This window comes from Aegilops tauschii, chromosome 1, assembly GCF_002575655.3.
Source record: "Aegilops tauschii subsp. strangulata cultivar AL8/78 chromosome 1, Aet v6.0, whole genome shotgun sequence".
Taxonomy (NCBI): domain Eukaryota; kingdom Viridiplantae; phylum Streptophyta; class Magnoliopsida; order Poales; family Poaceae; genus Aegilops; species Aegilops tauschii.
In genome coordinates, this window is record NC_053035.3 from 302,449,464 (window position 1) to 302,466,302 (window position 16,839).

Sequence of the window (16,839 nt, forward strand, 5' to 3'; positions counted from 1 at the left end):
TTCCGTGCCTCATAGAGTAAACGCCCGTGGCTGTGCGTAAGACAGAGGTTCAGTTCCGTGGGCTAGACGCCCGTGCATCTGCGTCTGGTCAAGTCTCACAGGCGACCGTGACTCTATGTAATACCATCGACCATGCGCAATAAACGCATGATTGTGACCCTGCCTAATGCTAAAGTATGCCTCCATGGGCTTCTCGTCCGTGCCTCGCCGTCTGAACGAGTCGACTAAATCATTTGGAACACGAACACAAGCGGACATTACTCTATATAATACCATATGATGCCTTTGTGGATTTGACACCCGTGCCTGTGACCCTAATGACTGAAACACAGAGAGTCACAAACGTACATAGCCGTGGCTGCAGTGACTTCAAGCCCGTGCTTTTAAAAAAACCCGCGCCAGCGGTGACATCTGCAATTATGTCCCTGCACTGTGCCTCATCCTCGTTTTTTTTTCTGAGATCTTCTCCTCTTCCTCCTCTGTTAAGCTCTTGTGTTTTTTGTACGTGAGCAATGAAGACCTAACCTAAGTGTCTATCTCGTGTTCGGTTTGTGCAGTAAACGCTCGAACGTGACTCTGCCTAATACTGAAGTATGCCTCCATGGGCTTCTCGTCCGTGCCTCTCCGTCTAAACGAGTCGACGGAATCATCCGGAAAACAGACACAAGCGAACATGACTCCTTCTGCCCAGCCATGGTGGAGATGGTCGGGAAGGAGAACACTAAGAGGAATGGATGGCCTGGCGGCGGAAAAAGGGAGGAGTAGGATGTGGCTAGGGTTTCGAGACATCGTCCGGCTTAAATAGTCGGAGCTTCTCCTCGGGCGACGAGCCAGAGCGGTGTCACCAGAGGAGACGCCCGTCGGACCACTGGGTTTCCGGAGCAACGGCATGTGGCGTTCACAGCCGAATCCGAGGAGACGCCCGTCGAACCGTTGGGTTTCCCCAATAAAGGCACGAATGTGACTCTGTGTAAAGCATAACCATGCCTGTCTGGGCTTCACGGCGTGCCATTGTGTAGAATCACGTTAGTAAACAATGGGTGTTCACATCTGAACCAATTCCGCTGGGTCTCCGCAATTAAAGAACGAACGTGACTGTGCGTAAGACAAACTTTGTGGGCTTAACGACCGTGCTTCTTCATCTGATCGAGTGGACGGAATCATTCGGAACACAAAGACAGGCGAGCGTGACTCTATATAATACAATACCATGCCTTTGAGGACTATACGCCCGTGCCTGTGAACCTTAACACTGTGACACATACAACGACAAACCTCCACGCTTCTATCGAATAATATACGTAACATCAAGACAAAAGCGTGACCCAACTCAGTACGTAATTGTGTCCGTAGAGAGTTCATATCTTGTGAACTTTTAATAACAAGAGTTCATGTCCGTAATACCACCGACCATGCCTTTGAGCGTTTTATGCACGTGCCTGTGACCCTTAACACTAAACGTGCATCTCCGTCTGATAGAGTCACAGGCTAGCGTGACTCTATATAATACCACCGACCATGCCTTCCTGTGACCCGAAACACTGAAACAAAGAAAGGCAGGAATGTCCACGCCTTCATGTGTGCACAAGACTGACTCTAGTTGGTTCAAAAACTTTGGCTGCAGAGACTTCACGTCCGTGCTTTTAAAAACAGCGTCTCTAGAACTGGCCATTATGTTAATGTTCATCTGTACCCATAAACATGGAATGAACGTGACCCAGGAAAGCAAAACACATTTGTTATCAAAGTTACTGACGGCATGAGGTAACGCAAGACAAAATAAGAAACTTTTAGTGCACTGCTTAATAGCTTCAGATACGAGGATCAGGGTCGCTGCTGTCTACTTAGTCCGGCGAGACTTCTTTTTTGGTTGCTCGGCACGAAGTTCCTCGATCTATTTCTTCATAACGTATGATTCCAGCTTCAGCTTATCGCGCTGAACTTCGAGCTGCGCCTTCTCATCCATAAGAAGTGCAATGATGGCTTTGTTCTCATCATCCAACTTCGTGGATATCTTCATGAAGTCTTCCACAGTATTGAACATGTTCTTCAGCTGGTCAAAGGAGAAGATGTCAGATTGATGGCAAGACGCACCCTCATCAACATTAGGATGAAGCTCACCACAATGATCCATGTTTCACAACTAAATCAAGTAGCCGAAAGAAAGAAAAAATGAATGAAGCCGAAGCAGAGCGAACTTACAGATGAGGAACCCTCGCCAGCCGAGATCTCCTCCTGCGACTGCACAGGGCGCTCTGGAGTAGTCTCCTTCTGCACAGCCATGGCTGAGAGTGTCAGGATAGAGAACAGCAAGATTACTGGATGGCCTGGAGGCGGACAGAAGGACGAAGGGGATGTGGCTAGGGTTTCGAGACTCCGTCTGGCTTATTCATGTTTCACAACTAAATCAAGTAGCCGAAGGAAAGAAAAAATGAATGAAGCGGAAGCAGAGTGAACTTATAGATGAGGAACCCTCGCCAGCCTGGATCTCCTGCAGTGTCTGGTCACTGGGTTCCGCAGTAGTCTCCTCCTGACCAGCCATGGCGGAGAGGGTCAGGATAGAGAGCAGCAAGAGGAATGGATGGCCTGGCGGCGGGCAGAGGGGGAAGAGTGTGTGGCTAGGGTTTCGAGACTCCGTCCGGCTTAAATAGCCGGAGCTGGCCTCGGGCGATGAGCCAGAGCGGCGTCATGGGAGGAGACGCTCGTCGGACCCTTGGGTTTCCAGAGCGGCGTCATGGGAGGAGACGCTCGTCATGGGAGGTGACTCTGGATAATTACAGGTCATGCGTTTGTGGGCTTGACAACCGTGCCTGTGACCTGAAACACTGACACACAGAAAGTCGTCTTCATGCGTAAAGGACAGTGACGCTACTAAACATATAAAGTCGCCTTCGTGCATTTGTGGGCTTGACAACCGTGCCTGTGACCTGAAACACTAACACACAGAAAGTCGTCTTCATGCGTAAAGGACAGTGACGCTACTAAACATATAAAGTCGCCTTCGTGCATTTGTGGGCTTGACAACCGTGCCTGTGACCTGAAACATTGACACACAGAAAGTCGTCTTCATGCGTAAAGGACCGTGACGCTACTAAACATATAAAGTCGCCTTTGTGCATTTGAGTTAAAATCTTACAACGAAAACAATTCTAACAAGGACAGTCGCCCGATTCTATTAGGTTTTCGTAATAAACGCACAAACGTGACTCCGAGTAAGAACAAACTATGCCTCCGAGGGCTTGACGTCCATGCCTCTCCTTTTGACCGAGCCCACCGACTCATTCGGAATACAATCAGAAAACCTTTGTACGTGACTCTATATAATAGCACGCCGTGCGAAACACAGACAGTCATGAACGTCGACGCCTTTATCAAGAAAGAAGTGTGACACAATTCAGTATGGAACCATGTCTGTATGGACTGCACGTCCGTGCTCTTAAATACAAGGAAATAAGCTTTTAAAAATAGCGTCTCTCTTATAGGCCAATCCGTGCCTCACAGAGTAAATGTCCGTGGCTGTGCGTAAGACAAAGGTTCATCTCCGTGGGCTAAACGCCCGTGCATCTTCGTCTGATAGAGTCACAGGCTAGCGTGACTCTATGTAATACCACCGACCATGCCTTTGAGCGCTTCATGCCCGTGCCTGTGACCCGAAACACTAAAACAAGGATGAGGCGGCTGCCGCGGGTTTCCGCTATAAACGCACGAACGTGACCCCGCGTAAAACGCAAGCATGCCTGTCTGGACCGCCATACCGTGCCTCTCCTGGTGATAGAGTCAACGGAATCATTTTGAATGGATCCCTCCACTGTTCTCCCCTTCCCTCCTGTCCCCAGTTATGTTTCGACGGGTGTCTCCTCGTATTCGGGTGTGAATGCCACGTGGCGCCGCTCCGGAAACCCAACGGTCCAACGGGCGTCCCCTCCGGCGACACCGCTCTGGCTCGTCGCCCGAGGCCAGGCTCCGGCTATTTAAGCCGGACAGAGTCTCGAAACCCTAGACACACCCTCTTCCTTGGTCTTTTCATATCCACGCCACATATAGCAGCGCTCGCAGGTAGCGCGATCCCAGCAACGGAGATGGAGATCCACTCCGGTGCGCCATGCACCAAGAGGGCGAAGCTCGCGCCACCGGCGACGCCGTCCTCTGGTGGTTTGGCGGTAGCGGCTGGAAGCGGCGAGGGTGCTCCTACCGGATCCGAGGTTCAGGAAGAGCAGTCTGGTCCGGACCGTATCAGCGACCTCCCGGACGCCATCCTCGGTGAGGTCATCTCCCGTCTCTCCACTAGGGAGGGCATCCGCACTCGGATGCTCGCACGTCGTTGGCGCCCTGTTTGGCCGACCGCTCCTCTGAATCTTGGCTGCCGTGAGATCCCTGTCGCTCGTCTTTTTAACGCCCTAGAAACAGTTCATGTCGAGATCATCAGTAGGGTCTCTGCCTACAGTGAGGAGCTTGCTCGCATACGATACATCGGAACTTGGCATCAGGGAAAAACAGTTCCTGGTGATGGTTCGTGCCTTCCAGAGTCCATCCTCTCCAGCCATGTGGGCGCAGTTCTCCGCCTTTGTATATCGGCGTGCTACCTCCAATGCAGGCCCTCTACTGTCCACACCTGGCTTGAGTCCCCCAGATTGAACAATCTCCAGGTGCTTGAGTTTTACTACCTGTTCCCACGATTTGTGAACAAAACTGTCAAACTATCACACACATGCTCTTCATCTACGCCCTCACTACCGAAGTCCGTCTTTCGGTTTTCCTGTTCTCTGTGCACTGTCAGCTTCGCGTGTTGCCAGATACCAGACCATTATGTAGAGGTACTTGAACTACCACTGGTCAAGAGACTTTCGCTTGTTGAGGTTGATATATCAGACTTCTCGTTGCAAAGCATGATCAACTCTAGTTGCCCTGCACTCGAGTGCCTGCTGCTTGTTTGCAATAGAGAAAGGCATCAGATCACAATAAATTCCCCTAACCTTGTAAGCATCGGCATCCGTGGTGAGAAAGGAAAATTCATCATCGAGGATGCCCCCTCACTTCAAAGGTTGATCCACGATCTCTAGAGCAATAACACGGGGGTATTCAGGATCTCGCTTGACTCCACGGGTCTTATGGTACTGACATTTCACAATAATTCCAGCTGCATTTCCTTGAGAAAGTAGTTTCATGTCATCCAACCTTTTGTTCTAATAATTTTATGTTTTATTTTCTATGTTATGTGAAGGGTTTGGCGACGGTCAGCCTATCTACAATGCGGCAATCTGTCAAAACCTTGTTTTTGGCCATGACTTATAAAGTGGACCTGGTCGTTCACTTGCTTAAGTGCCTTCCAAATCTGGAGAACTTGTTTGTTCAGGTGATGATTCTCATGCCCAATGAAAAGCTCATACCGTGCATAGTGCAGCACTCCTTGCATCTCAAAAAGCTTATCTTACATTTTGTTTGCAATGGATACACCCTATGTCTAGGCATGTTTTTTTAATTATTATACATACATCCGTATCTAGGGAAATGTTCGACGAACTGATTGGGACGGGGGTCATGGAATTTATCGTTCATTTTGTCCTTCGATAGATCTTGAGTATCTTTCAACCTTTATGTGTTTTCAGGGAGGAAACGTTCCTGATGGTGCAAGAAATATTTGGCGTCGCAAGCACCGTGCGTTTCTCAAAGAACACATCATTCATTTAAAGACAGTAACGCTGCAAGATTATGAAAAAAGCGGGAAGAACACTGAGTTTGTCAAGTTCTTTATTCTGAATGCAACGGAGCTAGAGACCATGAGGATTAAGTTTCGCTTTCCCTCAGACTTCACGCAAGAATTTTACGAACAACAACAGAAGTTGTTACTGTGGGAGAATAAAGTTTCCAAACGCGCCCATCTCAAGTTATCAGCATGCTGCAATCATCTGTTCTTGGATTTGAAACACAGGCGTGTTGAATGCCTGGATTTGTCAGATCCGTTTACTTGTGCCTGCTGGACACAGGGCTGAAGTTAGTTCGTCAAGCTAGTACAGTTAGATGCTGTTGCACCAATCTGAGACTGTGTTATGTCTAAACATGACCAAACAATCCATTCGCCTTTTGCACCATTTTGTAAGCTTGTTATAACAATGCTTTTGTGCTATGCACCCGCTGTTATGAAAATTTGATAGTTTTAGTCACTATCGTGGTGCTACAAAAACATTCGTGTGCGGTAGTCGACTAGGGAACAAAAACATTTGGAAGAGAAGAGGCACTGCCTTGCCTGTTCTGCAAGGAACGTGCATCTAGTGCATGTAAGCCAGTGCGTCTGCAGTGACCGGACGGCACTGCCTCCTTTCGTGGCAGACTGTACGTGCACATGGCCGTGGCTCTGCTTAATCTCAAATCGTGCTCCCAGCGACCTCAGACTGTACGTGCCTTTCATGTAAACGCATGTCCGTGAACGAGTTTATGTCTGAGTACAAACAATCGAGTCACAGAGGCACAGGCGTGCGTCTGCATCAGGAGTAAGCAGGACTCTGTAGATTGTAGATTTTATGTGTGTCAGCGCTAGTGCGGTGCTTCTGTCTCACATAGGACTATGCCTTTGACAAGTCAGTGCTAGGTTACCAGAGGCATGGTTCCCCATGCCTGCCAAAGCGACATATGTGCCTTGCTAGATTACAGTAACCCATGCCTCATTGAACGATGCAAGACGAAATATTGCTGGATGCGCCTCGCTAGCAGCACGTTTCTTTGAAATATAAAATATTCAGGAGATCAATATTTGATGTGCATAGACCGTCACACACCCTCTGAAAGATTGCAAAAAATGAGATACATTTATTTAGTCAAGTAACCATGTACAAGCATAAACTTATACTAGACAAGTATCCCTTGCAACGCTTCAAAAGAAGGCAACTGTCAATGATCATTCTTCAAGGATTACCTTGATCATCAGGAGGTCATCAGTGTTCTCAAACCCTTGCCCCAAAAGATCACAGATGACACTTTGCATCTTCTTTCTATTCTCCTTCAGCTTATGCACCTCCTCCTTCAGAAAATCCCTGTCCAGCTTAATCTCACCCTTGTCGTCCTTAAGATTATGAATGGCACTTGTGAGAGACCTCTGAATGCGCTTGACGTCTTTATCAACGATACCCATCTGCTTCTTCTGCCTGTCAATCTTCGTGGTAGTTACATTAGTTCTTTCCACGGCTGCAACAAGATTCTCGAGCTTAAGGTTCACTTGTTCAATATCGATTTTAAGCCTGCTTATCTCTTCATCCTTTGCTTGCCTATCATCATTGCTCTCATGCAACATCCCCCAGAGCTTGAGTAGGCACCTCTGCATAATGATAGGCCATGGGCGGTCAACCCATTCTACGTCTCCACAGTTCACGCCTCTCTGCGAACAAAAAGGAACAAAATAAATGGAGACTATTAATACTCTGGTGCACATATACTTGGTTTATAATCTTATTCAACTAACTATGAACCATGTTTGTGCAATGTGGCACGTCAATGGTTAGGTACCCACAACACTAATTATGGTACTTCGCCCACCCTGTCCGCGAAGTTATTTCATAATTGTACTTAGTTTCTTTTAAGCCAGCTTGAATTCATCTGGAGCTACCTCTGCAGTCAACTTATTTGGAGAGTTTTTTTGAAGAATATACTGACCATTAAACAGAAGTCCCATTTGTAAACAAACATGAGAGTGTCTAGATCACTTCTTTTGTGTTCAGTGATGTAAAATAAGTAGTCACCTTTACCCTTTTATGTAAAGTAAAAGGACTACACAATGTTTCCTACAATCAACCGGAAAACACAAGAAGAAATCAGTCTTCTTTGGAAGACTACAAGCCCTATATCCAAACAGTTTGATTCAACAAGAAAGTAGGCTCGGATTTTCGAAAGTGACTAACTTTCATAGCACAGCCGTAGAACCTCCTCCCCCTGTCACTTCCTTCAAAGGCACACACCTGAGAGGCTTGGTATCATGGAGAACGCAGTAGAGAGGACGGTCGAGCTCTTTGCCACAGAAATCATGGTCTTCGATGGTATCAGGGTTCTCCTACAAGGACACGTGAATGTTTAGAGCTCGGATCTTTTGTTTGGAAAACAAACCCCAGTTCAACGCTCCGCATGTAGCAGGAAATCACCTACATAGAAATCAAAATCCAGCTCAAGGAAGTTCAAGCCTTCCTTCCTCCCCTCTTGTCCGAACTTTTGTGTCGACATGGCCCGGAGGATGTGAGCATATGCGGTGCTTTAGGCGGCGTCGAATTCGAGAGGAGAGAGGGAGAGGGGGGAGAGAGAGAGGGGAAGAGATATAGTGAGAGAGCGAGAGCGGAAATGAAAGCGAGGGACTTCGACATGGTCCGGCTCGACCAAATACTCCACCTACTCGCCAGACCCACCAACCCCCAGCCCCCTCCCCCGCCCCCTTTTTTTACGCCGGGATGGCAAGGAGCCATTTACTATTGTCAGTAGTTTCAGCTTTGGCGAGCGAGTACACAAAATTACCCCCCTCTCCATAATTACTCCATAAATACATCGTTTTGTGCGTCTTCTCTCCCGAGTCACTTGCTCTTCCCCATCTTCTCTGGTTCCTTCCGTCTTTCTTGATTCGTCTTCCTCACTCTACAGTCCACATAGATGGATCTACGATTCGCCCACTTGCTCTGAAATACAGTAAATTTTTACCCCTCTGCTTAATACTTACGCGTTGTGCACTATGTTTTTTTAGATGGATTCTTGTTGTATGTTACCCTTTTAATTTTAGTTTTTGTGTTAATATCTTTCCCCTTTTAAGAGGTTCTATAGGGGAATAATGTTGGAGGACAACAGTTGATTTTTTTCCAGCTAGTTCGCTGCAAGCTTGTAGATTTGAGGAGGTCTGTGCGTGTTTTTTCATTTTTTACAGAGACACTAACATCAAGGGATATCACCATATCAGCATTCGCTCCGCTCTATCTTACTCGTTGAAACAACCATGTATCAGTGATATACAGTCCTTTAATTCTTTGTACCATTTGCGGAGTGTTGAAATAAATTTTTCTTTAATAATTAATGAACCCGAATCTTATATACTGTTACATCTCGCAGACAAAGATGGCGTGTGATGTTTGCAGGAACCTCAACTGTCCCAGTGTTGAATCTGATGTTGCCCAATCTTTCTTGATTGTGTCTTTGCCTCATTGTTATGAGTCATGCCTGGTAAGTTTTGCTACCAACTCACAGGTGGCCAGTAAAAAACCTTCGTCACTGTATTTGTTGCAGTTATCTTTATTCCGCAGTCAGCAACCACACGTATTCCTTCAGAGCGAACTATACTGCGCATGCTTGTTTTTATTTTATAGGCCTTGATGTAATTAGAAGTTCAATTGTTTTGTATAGGTTTAATTAAATGTCATAGATGGTTCCTGTGCCCGTGCCTGAAAGCCAAGAAATTTCAAGGAAAAAACACTTTCATGCATTTTTTCTGAAAATCAGTAAAACATTTATATACCTTTGTCTTAATTTTACTTTTATGCAGTATGTCCCATGCTACTACCGGAACCAGGTCCTTTCTTTGATCTCTTTATGGAAAGATGAAGCTTTCGAGGATGGTTTTGAAGACGAAGATTTTGACCTTGTGTTCGGCACCACTGAGGAATTGTGTTACAAGATTAAGTTTACAGATGGCAACCATAGGTCTAAGTTTCATGGACCTGGATGGGAAAAGTTGATACGTGACTATGATCTATTTTATGGTGATATTATAAAATTGGATTTGCAAGCAGAAGATTTCTTCTTTCCCGTTGACTTGATGTTGAGTGAATCTCGAGGAGGTCACAAAGTGTTTCCCAAACCTTCCGTTGGTATGTTCTGATTGCTTATCAATATTTGTTCTGGTTTAACATTTATGTGCTTAATCTCTGTGATATAATGTATTAAATCTTTCTTTGTACTCACAATGTAGTTTAAAACTGTAATTTCCCTTTTAAAAGCCAATATTCGTTTATTTTAGTTTTAACTGCTCTATTCATTGCTTCACACATAGTGGCTAATACATGGTTGTATTTATTTAGCCCTTGAAGGCCTCAGTTTATCGGAAAGGAGCTACATAGACGAGACAGTCTACACCCGGGGCATAAAACTTTCCTATATCGACATGGCTTGCATGATTAAACAAGTCCTAAATGCTAAACACATCCCTGCCATTACCTTTGTGCACCGTCTATGTTTCACCAACGTTCACACAGACCGTTTGGTATGTCATTGTTTCTTTCTCTAAACCACAGTCAACATGCGTGTCTTCGTAATCTAATGCAAGAATAATTTGTTATTGTACAGAAAATCCCAGCTATTGTTACCAATGATCTTAGGATGAAGCTTGGATATTTGCCTCTCAAGGCCAGCATCAAGCTTGTTCAAATTTTCAGCAGCCTTGATTTGCCTGGCACCTACTGTATACACAAAGATGGAAGGATGGCGATCACCGGGATTTCTGCTTTTGCAGATGCAGCCGGGCTGACAGTTGATTGCATTGTACTCATCAGTATCGAGTGGCACACTGTGCGCGGGGAGGACTCGCTCTCACTTGTGATCACCGGTCTTTACAAAAAAACGGCATGACGCGAGATGTGTACGGTGATGGAGGGATGGCATTACACCACATAAATTTTAACTACTATGGTATTAAGTTAAGTATCGTACGTGTGTTATTTCAAACTATGAGTGCAGTTGAAATCCTCATAGTACATACCTAATAGAACTTATCAGTTCAAATTCTGATTCAGACTATGGTACTGAAAGCAGATGCGATCATAAACATGGTTGTCGTCGCTGTTGTTGTTGTTGTTGTTGTTGTTGTTGTTGTTGTTGTTGTTGTTGTTGTTGTTGTTGTTGTTGTTGTTCTGGTTGTTGTGGGTGTGTCTCTCGGTTCGACATGTTTGCTCAGAGAGGCACTTGAACCTAGTGTAGGTCCAGTCCTGTGTTAAGAAGACTCATGGTCATGCCTCTGTGCTTTGATTAACTTAGCTGACTTTGTGCAGTAAGAGAGGCACAACCGTGAACTTAGTGAAGGCACGGTCATATAGTATAAGAGGGGGCGGTCGTGCCTCCCAGTTATCATTATTTCAGCTGAGTCGTGTACTCAGATAGGCACGTTGGTCGAGCAAGCGGAGGCACGGTCCCATATTAGGAAGAAGACTTGCGGTCGTGCGTCCCATGTCAAAAAGAAGAGCTGCGATCGTGCGTCCGTGCTCAGTGTGTTTGTAGTGACACGCTGCTCGGAGAGGCATGTGCGTGAATCAAGTGGAGGCATGGAGTCCGACTTGTTGCCACTGTCCGATGTCACTGTTCTCGCAACGAAATCACTTAAAACATACTACTTTTTTTTGATAAATGGTGTTTTGCAACACCTCCGTCCTACAAACCGTCTTTCCAGATCCACCTCACCGGTCGCTCCTAGATGGAGTCCGATGCTTCTAGTACCAAGAGGGCAAGGCTCGTGCCACCGATGACACATTCCTCTGGGTGTTTGGCGGCACCGGCGGGGACCGGTGAGGGTCCGCCCACCGGATCTGAGGAGCACGGGGAAAAAACTCGTCCGGACCGCATCAGCGATCTACCGGACGTCATCCTAGGTGAGATCATCTCTCGTCTCCCCATCAGGGATAGCATCCGTACTCGCATCCTCGCTCGTCAATGGCGTCCTTTATGGCCCACCGCTCCTCTGAATCTCGACTGCCGTGAGATCCCTGCCGCTCGTCTTTTTAAGCCTCTAGAAACAGTTCATATCGAGAAAATCTCTGTGGCGCCTCCTACCTGGGAGCTCGCCCCCGAAAGTCACTTCGGAACTCGGTGCCCTCGCAAATCTGGCACTGACGATACGACCCTTCCGAAAGCCATCCTCTCCGCCCATGGGGGCGCAGTTCACCGTCTCTGTATACCGGCATGCTACCTCCAGTCCAGACCCTCAGCCGTCGATGCCTGGCTTAAATCATCCAAACTGAACAATCTCCGGGTGCTCGAGTTCTATTACATGTTCCCAGATTTCGTGAGAGAGTGTCTCGTACGACCACTCACACACCCATCATCTGCGCCTTTTGCACCGGCGTCCTTCTCTCGGTTTGCATCCTCCCTACACACCGCCACGTTTGCTCTTTGCCAAATACCAGACAGTTACGTTCAGGCTCTTAAACTACCACTGCTCAAGAGACTTTCACTTGTGGATGTTGGTATATCAGACATCTCGCTTGAAAGCATCATCCACTCTAGTTGCCCCGCACTCCGGTGCCTACTGCTTACTTGGAATATGGAAAGCCGCTGCATAAGAATAAACTCACGTAACCTTGTAAGCATTGGAATTCGCTGTGGACATGGCGAACTTGTTATAGAGGATGCCCCGTCACTTTAGCGGTTGCTTAACGATATTCTCAGCACCAACTTGCAGATAACTGTCATGTCTGCACCTAAACTGGAGACTGTGGGCAAATTCCATGATTTTTTTCTCTGAATCCAAGGTCACGCGTAACCCTACAGTTATCCATGTACCTAGTTTTCAACTGCATTTGTCCGGGTAAACAAATTTCATGTAATAGAACCTTTTGTTCAATTTTTAAAATCGTTGTGCGTGCACCATACAGGGTTTGCCGGCAGTCAGCCTGTCAACAGTGCTTCAAACGGTCAAGACTTTGCTCATCAAGATGTGTTTTGAAGTGGACGTGGCCGTTTCCCTGATGCAATGCTTTCGAAGCCTTGAGAACTTGTTTATCGAGGTGATGATTCTCACACACATTGAAAGCCCATAACATGCATACTGTATTACTTCTACTATATGTCTTAAAAAGCTTGTCTTACATTCGTCTGTAAATTGATACACCCGTGGCTAGACATGTTTTAGTATTACATACACCCGTATCTACAAAAATCCAATAAATACTTTACGCTGGATGCTCTTTTGACAGAATCTCTGTTTTTAGAGCTTAAGTATTTTCATTCTTCATGTACATCTAGGGAGGACTCTGTTGCGGAGAAACAAATACAAGGCGTCGTAAGCATCGACCGTTTGTCAAACGAGATGACTTTCGTTTGAAGACGGTAACGCTGGATGACTATGAACCCTGCTTGGTAAACATTGAATTTGTGAGATTCTTTGTTCTAAGTGCAAGCAAGCTTGAGACCATGAGGCTTAACTATCGCTTCCACCAAGACTTCACAGAAGAATTTTACGAAAAGCATCAAAAGGATCTTCTGTGGCACAAAAAGGCTTATGAACGTGCTCGCCTTATATTATCAGGAGCGTGCAAGCACCGGTTCTTTTATTTAAAACTCACGCGTGTTGAATACCTGGATTTGACGGACCCATTCAGCTGTGACTGCTGAACACAGAGCTGTTGTTCAAGCTTGCAGGGTTACATGTTGTTGTGCCCTTTTGAACGTGTGTTTTGTCTAAACATGAACAGACAACCCTTGTAATATTTTGTACCGTCTCTAAGCTTCCCATAACAAAACTTGAGCAGAAAGTGTTGTAACTGTGCAAATGAAAGTGTTGTAACTGTGCAAACGTCCGTGCCTTCAGGCACATTGAATGTTTCAGCGGAAAGATTATGAGTATTTTACCGGCACGACACTGACTCTTTGTTAGTACAGTACCATGTTCCCACTGATAATGAACTTGTCAGTGGGAACCTTTCCAATACCGAAGCAAGTCCGTGATTCGTAGGCCAATAAAACCGTGTGTCTCGTGACATGACTGCTGTTCTTCATCTTGAGGTTAGACTTTGTCTAGAAACTTCACAATCGTGCTTTTATAACTGACTATCAAGAAGGTTCGTACACGTACATGTAGAGGCCTTACTTCGGCGCCTTCTGCGCACACTTTTCTACACCCAGAGAGGGTTTATGCTGAGCCAGGCCTGGAGAAACGCCATGCCTGTGCATGTAGTGGCTCCCCAATAGTGCCTCCGGCGCCTGCATCTACGTGCCTCACATGACATAAGCTGTGACTGTTAGGTGCCCGTGGAACCAGACGCCCGCGGGTCCAGAGAGCTCACAACGGTGTCTCTCCAGTAGAGCATTCTCACCACACTTTTGTGCATCCATTGGGTTGACACTCGTGCCTAAGAGGCTTCATTTCCGTGCCTCCGGTGTTTCAATACACGTGCCTCACATGACACTTGCCACGAGCCGTGGCTTTTACGTTCCCCTGGAGACACACTGCCGTGGATCCAGAGACTTCACAAACGTGTCTTTTCAACTGAGTGTTCGCAGCCATGCCTCTGCCACCACACTTTTGTGCATCCAGGGAGTCGATAGCTGGCTGTGTGGAGGCTTCAACGAGGTGCGTGCTTGTACAGACTTTAATTAGGTGCATCCACCGCCTGCACGCACGTGCCTCAAATGACACTTGCCCCCGTGTCATGGCGCCACACCCTCGTGTCTCTACAGACCGCAGAACCGTGCGTCTCTAACTGAGTATTCGGACACATGCCTCTCCCACCAAACTTCAGTGTATCCCTACAGTTGATACCCGTGCCTCCAGCGTATAATTGAAGTCTTTACAATAAATATAATTGTTGTTAGAGCGAACAAGAAGTTCATAGTGTATTTACACGACCTGTTAGCCGGTGGATGTACTAGTCGTAAACTCGTGCTCCGTGCTACGGGACGTCCGTGTCTTCAGGCACATCGAGATGTTTCAGCAGAAATATTCTGAGTATTTTACCGGCATGACGCTGACTCTTTGGTAGTACAGTACCATGTTCCCACTGATAATGAACTCGTCAGAGGGAACCTTTCCAATTCAGAAGCAAGTCCGTGATTTGTAGGCCAATAAAACCGTGCGTCTCGTGACATGATGGTTGTTCTTCGTCTCAAGGTCAGACTTTGTCTAGAAACTTCACAACAGTGCCTCCGGCACCTGCATCTACATGCCTCACATGACATAAGCCGTGACTGTTAGGTGCCCGTGGAGCCAGACGCCCACGGGTCCAGAGAGCTCACAATGGTGCCTCTCCAGCAAAGCATTCTCACCCATGCCTCTGCCACCACAGTTTTGTATATCAAGGGTTGACACTCGTGCCTAAAGAGGCTTCATTTCCGCGCCTCCGGTGTTTCAATACACGTGCCTCACATGACACTTGCCGTGACCCTTGTGGCTGCAGAGAATACACGCCCGTGCCTCCATAGCTGAGTATTCGGATCCATGCCTCTGCCACCGTCATTTTGTGCATTCAGAGGGTTGACAATCGTACGTCCCTGTAGAGGCTAAACTTCGGTGACCCTGGAGTCTGCACCCTTGTGCCTCACGTGCCACGAGCCGTGGCTTTTACGTTCCCCTAGAGACACGCGGCACGTGGATCCAGGGACTCCACAATCGTGTCTTTTCAACTGAGAGTTCGCAGCCATACCTCTGCCACCACACTTTTGTGCATCCAGGGAGTTGATACCTATGTTTGTAGAGGCTTCAATGGGGTTGGTGCCTGCACAGACTGCAATTAGGTGCCTCCAGCGCCTGCATGCACGTGCCTCACATGACACTTGCCACCGTCTCGTGGCTCCACACCACCGTGTCTCTATAGATCGCACAACCGTGCGTCCTTAACTGAGTATGCCGACCCATGCCTCTCCCACAAAACTTCTGTGTATCCGGACGGTTGATAGCCGTGCCTCGTCAATACGCACGTCTGTCGAAGCTGTGACTATTCCACCACGTCTGTCGAAATCTTCTAGATTAGGTACGTATATATATTGTCGTCTTTGTGAATCGTAAAACCCTAACCCTCTTCCCAGATCAACCGCACAGAGAGCTGCAACGGAGGCGGCACGAGCTCGGCAATGGAGATGAAGAAGCGTGCCTCTAGCAACAAGAAGACGAGGTTCGCGGTTGTACCCGTGCCCTCTAAGCTCGTTAAGAGGAGCGGTCGTGGCCCGCCCACCGGATCCGAGAACCATGTTGAGTCTGGTCCGGACCGCATCAACGATCGCCCGGACGCCATCCTCAGCGAGATCATCTCTCGTCTGCCCATAAAGGAAGGCATGCGCACACAAGTGCTCGCATCTCGGTGGCGCCGCATATAGCGCACTGCACCACTCGATCTCGACTTCCGTGTGATCCTTGATACTCGTTCTACCAGATCTCTGGAAAAAATCTGTTGCCAAATCATCCGCGTTCTCCAAGGCAAGCAAATCGTCCAGGAAACGTACATCGGAACTCAATGCCGACATCTTAGTTGCAACTATCGCGGAGAATCTTTCGCCGATGGCTTCAGTCTTCCTGTATCTATCCTCTCCGATCACGAGGGGCCGATTCGCCGCCTCTGCATCCCGACAAGCTACCTCCAGTGCCAACCTTGTGGCGTCGATGAGTTGTTCCTGTCTCGGAATCTGGACAAACTCCAGGTTTTAGAGTTCTATCATATATTCCCAAATTTCTTCTACCCAGGGCCATCAGCACGCAGAATCCCTTCTTCTATGCCGTCGCCACCAGCATCCATCTCTAGATTTCGCTCGTCTCTCCACACTGTCACCTTTGCCATGTGCAAACTAGAAGACAATCTAGTAGAAAGGCTTTGCCTCCCACTGCTAAGGAGACTTTCACTGGTGGAGGTTTATATATCGGATGTCTCCTTGCGGAAGTTCATCCACCACGGTTGCCCTGCCCTGCAGTGCCTGCTGCTTGTTTGCAAAAAGAAATTCTGCTGTCTACGAATAAACTCAGCTACGCTTGTAAGCATTGGCATTCATTCCGATGGAGGAAAACTGACCATTGAGGATGCCCCTTCCCTCTGGAGACTGCTACATGATTTTGTAGATGCACAACTACAAATAACAGTTTTGTCCGCGCCTGTGTTGGACACACTGGGAAAAATTTCTGAATTACCC

At 47.2% G+C, this 16,839-nt stretch overlaps 1 protein-coding gene across 1 annotated transcript; it reads left to right on the top strand.

Annotated features, from left to right (window-relative positions):
- The first annotated feature begins 4,079 nt into the window (after positions 1 to 4,079).
- LOC109745333 (F-box/FBD/LRR-repeat protein At1g16930-like) lies at positions 4,080 to 5,060 on the top strand. The gene is made up of 2 exons (XM_020304448.1): positions 4,080 to 4,646; positions 4,794 to 5,060. Exons 1-2 carry the CDS (start codon positions 4,080 to 4,082, stop codon positions 5,058 to 5,060), a joined length of 834 nt encoding a protein of 277 aa, XP_020160037.1.
- Positions 5,061 to 16,839: the final 11,779 nt, after the last annotated feature.

What these genes read in the sequence shown, in the direction of transcription:
- LOC109745333 (XM_020304448.1), top strand. Translation starts at nt 4,080, where the DNA reads ATGGAGATCCACTCCGGTGCGCCATGCACCAAGAGGGCGAAGCTCGCG. An exon ending in CCAGATTGAACAATCTCCAG is followed by an intron (nt 4,647 to 4,793) that starts GTGCTTGAGTTT and finishes GCGTGTTGCCAG; the next exon opens with ATACCAGACCATTATGTAGA.